Below are 7,086 nucleotides of genomic sequence, written 5' to 3' on the forward strand. Positions count from 1 at the left end.
GCGTGCTACATGAACTTGTTTGCCTTTCCACAGACGGCGCCAAAATGATGATGCTAAAGTTAGATCACCTTAGATAGTTGAAGTAGGATGAGATGGAAGAGCAGAGTGGATCACTGGCTCACGGGCTTGATAACCTTGAGATACCTGCGATCATAGAACACGTGAACTAGGCCGGGGGTTGATCCGGCGGAAATCCCTACGACGCTCAAGTCAGCCGTGCGGATAGTAGAAATAATCCAGAGAATACATATTGAAGTATAGCTCTGATAATAGGACGTACCTTAAGGAATGAGTTCAAACCTTTATTTATAGCTTAGTTGAGATTGTCGGGCCCAAAACTTACTTGAAGGTGATTGGGCCTCGGTGATAGTGGTCGTAAATATTGGGTTTGAGGCCAATTAGGTAAAGAAATTGTAGGCCCATTGGGTTGGCCCAATTAGGCATATCATTAACTCGAGAATGGGGGATTAATGATAAGCCTAATTGAGCCAATCCAATGAAAATATTAAGGACTACGGAATATTATGGGTTGCACCCAACAGGTTGTTATTAACTTGTTGGTTGCAACTTTAGAGGATGGCAACATCGAGTATGTGCTCCTATTTTCCAAATCAAATACATGGAGATTTCTGTCCTGATTCCTGTTGAAATTTCTGTCGTCTTCTAGTAAATCGAATTTGGTTTTGTTTCTTGAGAAGCACAACAATATCCAGCACCATTTCCACTGAGAAAAATTGTTCGATTCCCTATATTTTCTATCTCAGCGTAACTCATTCGATTTGTATCGAACCGGAAAACTGTAGAGTCCATCCCATCATAACAATTCTTTGTGAAAGGATGTACTCTTTGAACTACCAAGAGCTCACCATCACAAGACTCAATCAACCATATGTCATATGCTCTTGACGAATGAGGAATGACCGAAGGCTCCACCATTGGTATCTGCCTAAACTCGATAGTATTCCCCACGAAATGAATGGTAACAATTTTATCGGGATCCATGAAGCCGTAAGTAGTACCTTGAAAAGATGCAATCGTCCGAAGATCGTCAAAACCAACACGACCATTTTCTTGTTCTTCTACTTCTTGTTGTTCTAATGTCCGTGTCACGTATTCTTCGTCTCCAATCCGGCAAAAAGATTGTTCCAATCCATTGAACAAAATGTAACAATCAGGTTCAGTGGGGGGTTTGGTCAAAATACATTGATTGTAAGTGAGCGAGTCATCGAGTTTTGGGAGCTCGATTTTTTCCTCGGTTATTGGATTGAAAAGACAACAATCACCATCAACATCAGCGGGTTTCACTAAAACTAACCATCCATACAAAGAACCGAGTACCTTCTTGCCGTTCAAGACCGAAACGTTGTTTAACATGCGAACCGATTTCTCAGATGGATTGTAAATTAAATGTTTTTCCACCGATTCCCCGTGGGATATCATAAGCAAAGGAGTTTTGCTCTCTCGGTTTATGCCCTTTGTTTCCATAGTGATGAATTACCTGCACCTGTAAATATTCATGGGTTTAAAAAAAAAAAAAAAAAAAACAAGATAAAAATAGAAGAAAAAAGGGAGAGGGAAAAGAGAAATTTAATATAAACAAGTATGTCCATTTTATTTTTCCGAATTAATATCAATAAAATTCTACATAAATCCGAGAAGCAACGTTACGCAAGCTAGAAAACTAAAAAAAAGGCATACCGAACGCCACCTGTCCTCATCTGACGCATCAATTTAAGAGCCCATGCGAAGTTGCCTATTCTCAAACAACCTCCTGCAATAGTATTCCAAGTTATAATATTTAATTTCATATCGACCACTCTCATGCTTTCGAAAAGTTCGAAAGCCTGGTCCCACATACCCCTCGAGGCATATAGAGAAATAATCGAGTTCCAAGAAACTTCGTCCTTATCCGGTATTTCTTCGAAGATGCTTCGTGCAGTTTCAAGATCCCCACATTTCCCATACATAGAAACCAACGCATTCTGCACAAACAAGTCTCGTTTCAAAGAGCTAGTAGCATTGATCAACTCATGAACTTCTCTACCGAATTCAAGATTTGATTGTTCTGCACAAGCCTTGAGAACAGACGGGTAAGTGAAACGATCGGGTACGACCCGTTTATGACCCATTTCTTTGTAGGCAAAGATAGCTTCATCGTAACGCCCTTCACTCACGTACGACGAAATAAGAACATTCCAAGGCAAAGGGTGTAGAATGTTCGAATCTGCAGCTATAAAATGAGCTTCGTTGATAAAACCAAACGTTGCGTAAAAAGACACTAGCTTTGGAACCAATGCATGGCTTTTGTGAAGACCCCATGTAATAACTTGGGCATGAAGCTGTTTGCCTAGTGGAAGCGACTCGAGATTCGCACAAGACAATAACAGAGAGGATAACGAGTCTACAACGAAAACGGGATAAGCAGAGGAAGCCAAGGCATGACTTTGGATAAGAGAAAAGATACTTAAGGCTTTGAACAAACGACCTTTGCGTGCGGAATCTTTCAATGTGATAGCAAGGCAATCGGCCAGACAATTATCGATTTTCTCATCGGGTAATATTGAGCTTAAATTTGATAAAAAAAAAAAAGAAAAAAAAAATCTCGTCAATTTACCCCCAAATGAATTTCGTTATGTAAATTTATACTAGTAATTCACCCGTGCGATGCACGGAGATATATTTACTGAATAATTTCTTTTTAGAAAAGGTACACAAATTAAAAACGGTAAACATCGAAATGAAATACGAAATACAAATTAAACAAAACGAATATTTCGTTTGGTATAAATAATGAATTACAAAAATAAGTGATAAAAAAATATGGAAATAATAAAAGTGTCATATACAAATAGACAATACATCATTTAAATCACAAGAATACTGAGCTAACCTAGTATCGAATAACCAAGGTTGTAAGAAACGGAAATCAGGTTGGAGAAGGTTAGGCACCGCCTCACGATTAATCGGTGCATCGGTGATTAATCGGCGATAAATGGCAAATAAATTGATTTTTAAAATTTAATATAATACATTTCTATATATTATTTATAAATTCTCAAAACATATATAAAAAAATATTTAAACATGGTTATATCCCTATTATTTACATATCCTAATAACATAATAAAAATTTAATAATAAGCTCATAATAGAATAAACAAAACCTTATAAAATACAAATGAAACGCAAATCTTTTGAATTTAAATTTACTCTTGAACATTGCAAGCATATATCATTAAGTTCTTTGACAATAACAATTAACATAAACAAAATAAAGCATGAACTCATTTTTTTTATTAAAAGCCCAACTTATATTTTGAAATAAAAAAGTTAAGAAAAAGAAAACGGTTTTTGTTCAATTTTTGGCACTAAAGTTTGACCCACCTCCAAAGTTTGACTGCCTCAGATCGCGTCAACCCGCCTCAAACCTCCTCAACCCGCCGCCTAGGACCGCCTAGAAACGCCTCACAGGCCAAAACTCAATTTTCAAACATTTACACAAAAATCGTAAAGGTTTGGGTCCACCTCTGCCTCAGAGACAGAGTATCAACCGCCTCGACTGATTTTTAGAACACTGCAAATAACTATATGAAATATTTATATGATATTTTCTATTATTTCACCACTGCATGCAATGCACGGGGCAATTTAAAAAATAAAAATGCATTTTACATAAAATATTCGAACGTAAACTTTGAATATATAGTTGATATTATAATACGCTACATTCCAAAAACTTTAAAAAAATCCATTCCATTGATTTGAGTACCAAATTAAACAAAATAAATGATAAGAAAATACAAAATACAAAAATTGTGATATACAAAATAAAATACTTCATTTGTCCTCAATGGTACAACTATCTCATTCAATGCACTCGGATCCTTAACATGAGACTTAGTTATCAAAGTGGTGTTTTATAGCACAAGCATTAATATCTCCGTAACTCATCTTTGGGAGTAACGTGCACATTTTTCATTACTCATATACAATCACTGACACGCATCACTGAAACATAAATCACCTAAAAGTGTAAGAAATATACAAAATTTAAATGAAAGTACCATGATAGAAAATAACTTCATTGGATTCAACAATAAGATTAGCTTAAAGTGCAAATAAACCTAACACTGCAAAATAATTGTTCATATAAATAATACAAAAGATAAATATGTTATCGAATCAGAATATACAATTTCGTGATATAACATTATATTCGCTGAAAATTTATTTTAGTCAAAAGTGCTAGTAATGTTAATCGCTCGATTCCGAGTTGATGAATATCTTTATGCCACCTCTACTCTTAACTCTCGACATTGAGACGTATAATTGTCCATGTTTCCTTTAATACTAATAATAATACCAATACAAATACGAATATCGATACCGATACGCATAACGATACCGATAACGATACCGATACCGATAGCGATGCCGACACCGATACCGATACCAATGCCAAGACGATACCGATACTAATATTAATATTAATAGTAATACTTATATTAATGCTAATGCTAATAATAATACTAATGCTAATCATAATACTAATAGTAATACTAATACTAATTCTTATACTTATAGTTATACTGATAATAATATGATATAATAATATAATAATATAATATAATACTAATATTAATGCTAATACTAATTAGAATGCTAATATTAATACTAATACTAATACTAATACTAATATATATACTAATATAATCCTATTATTAATACTTATAATTATAGTTAAGTATATAATGATAATAATATAATACTAACACAATAAATAATATGTTAAATTTACATATTAGTATATTATAATTAATTTACATACTTAAACAATGATTATCGAAAATAGGAATTGATTCCATTCAGATATGGCAAAACATAATAAATAATAATCTAAATATATATTTCAATCATATATTAACAAATCATTCAACTTGATACATATTACGGTTAAATACAGTTTGCACCCCTAAAGTATAGGGCTAGTAACACTTACTCCCTTAAAGTTACACATGTAACACCTACTACCTCCATAATGAATTTGATAGACTTTGACTTTGATAATGCGGAATTTTTATTCCATAAATAATACCCTTCAAATCATTATATAAATAATGAATATGCAGCAATAATTTTTTTAAACACCCTTTCAAGATATATCTCAATTTTATTATTTCAATATATAATTTTACGAACGAAAAAGAATGAATTTTGGTTTCATTTTTTTTACTTTATGTTCATTCTTATTTAAAGAAAGTTTAGTAATTACTCGAAATTTAATTTTAATTTTATAATTGATCTTGTTATATTAAATAATGTATTACTCTAACATATTAATTATTATTTTTCTCATGAATGTTTAACAAATTTTATTACTTTTCAGAAAATTAATTGAGATTTTTATTTATATTAGAGTCACACAGTAATTAAAATGCGGAGGTACATCATAAATCAAAATAATATTTTTAATAATTTTTTTATTACATAATTAAATTTGTTTTTTTTAAAAGATTGTTGAAAACTATTATTCCATATTTATCTTTTTTATAATGGCTAGAAGATATTTTGGGAAGAAAAATGACATATCATTCAAAGTTAAAGTATTAGCATTAAATTCACTAATGGAGAGGGTAAGTGTAATATTTGTAACATTAAAGGGTGTTAATACCCTTATACTTTAGGGTCTATTAGATATAACCCCCTTAAACATTCAAATAATAGGGGTAGACCCAAATTTATATTTGCCATTTTGATAACAGCCCAAACTTTTCCTAATTACATAATTACCCTCAATCAAATCCCACAAAACCCGTTACTTTACCTTTTGAAATAAAATCAAATCCCATCCTATTTTCCCGTTAAATCACTATCATCCCAAACCCACTATCGAATAAACTGCAAAACCTCCCAGAACAACTTCCCGGTACGGCCGATTGAACGCGGAAGACGTCTGCACTGCCGTGAAACGACGGTTTTCGTGCACTCCGAGCAAGCCGCCATAGGTACGTCTTCGCCGCTCGTTGCATCGCTATCGTCCATCGATTTGTTGATATGTTTTGGCTAAATCGACTATCACGTTTGTGTAATTGCAGATCTGTTATAATCGCATACCGAATTCGAGCACTAAATCAGTGATATTGCAACAATTGATGGGCAGGACATCCACCAGAAGTGATATCGTCGTTGGCCGCCGCCGTCGCCGTCACTGCTCCAATCTAAGGTTACTCAAATCTAGGATTACTCAAATCTAGGGTTTTGATAATTCTTCGGCCCATAGTTGATTAACGAGATGCATAGTCGAATTACATCTGTATTAATATACTATCCCATATCATTTAATAGACTATCCCACTGGTATAATTTTACTATGGATCTCGTTAATCGACTATGGGCCGAAGAATCATCAAAACCCTAGATTTGAGAAGTGACGGCGGCAGGATTTGTGTTTTAAAATTAATAGACTATCTCATATCTTTTAATAGACTATCCCATGTATCTAATTCGACTATGGGTTTAGTTAATTGACTATTGGAAAAATAACAATTAGGGTAATTTTCCTTATTATATGAAAACGATTAAGGTAAATAATAATATATATGAAAAAATAATAATATATATGGAAACTGAATAATATGTTTTTTTGAAATACTAATCAATTAGGGTAATTTTCCTTATATCATGTAATAGACTATCTTATTGATCTAATTCGACTATGGATCTCGTTCATCGACTATGGATCCCGTATTATTCAACCACATAGTATATTAATAATTTCAATATAGTACATTAATCTGATATGATAGTATATTACGGTTATAGTAGTGATATGAATTGTGTTACAAACAATATACCACTGAAATGACAAGAACATTGAGAACAACACCAACGTAAAGTATTCCAACATAACCAATAAAATAGTACATTAATAATCTCATAATTTCAATCTAGGGTTTTGATAAAATACATAAAACACATCATAACATAATCAAACCAATGTGGCGAGTTAAAACTCTAGTACATTAATAATCTCATAATAGTATAATAAAATGATAATGGTAGTATCATACGGTATTCATAATAGTA

At 32.7% G+C, this 7,086-nt stretch overlaps 1 protein-coding gene across 1 annotated transcript; it reads right to left on the reverse strand.

Annotated features, from left to right (window-relative positions):
- Window positions 1–1,494: 1,494 nt before the first annotated feature.
- On the reverse strand, window positions 1,495–6,042 carry LOC105958075 (pentatricopeptide repeat-containing protein At1g71490). Its single transcript, XM_012982078.2, has 4 exons — window positions 5,888–6,042; window positions 1,859–2,565; window positions 1,699–1,771; window positions 1,495–1,504 (listed from the first exon to the last, which is right to left on the reverse strand). Exons 1-4 carry the CDS (start codon window positions 6,040–6,042, stop codon window positions 1,495–1,497), a joined length of 945 nt encoding a protein of 314 aa, XP_012837532.2.
- Between the last annotated feature and the right edge of the window lie 1,044 nt (window positions 6,043–7,086).

Source organism: Erythranthe guttata, chromosome 13, assembly GCF_056151865.1.
Source record: "Erythranthe guttata isolate IM_541 chromosome 13, IM_541, whole genome shotgun sequence".
Lineage (NCBI taxonomy): Eukaryota > Viridiplantae > Streptophyta > Magnoliopsida > Lamiales > Phrymaceae > Erythranthe > Erythranthe guttata.

Excerpts from the sequence above, each read along its gene's own strand:
- LOC105958075 (XM_012982078.2), bottom strand. The coding sequence starts at position 6,042 with ATGGACGATAGCGATGCAACGAGCGGCGAAGACGTACCTATGGCGGCT. Across the intron at positions 2,566-5,887 it reads GTTTTGCAGTTTATTCGATA|CTCAATATTACCCGATGAGA; the intron begins GTGGGTTTGGGA and ends ATCAAATTTAAG. Across the intron at positions 1,772-1,858 it reads TTCTCTATATGCCTCGAGGG|GAGGTTGTTTGAGAATAGGC; the intron begins GTATGTGGGACC and ends ATACTATTGCAG.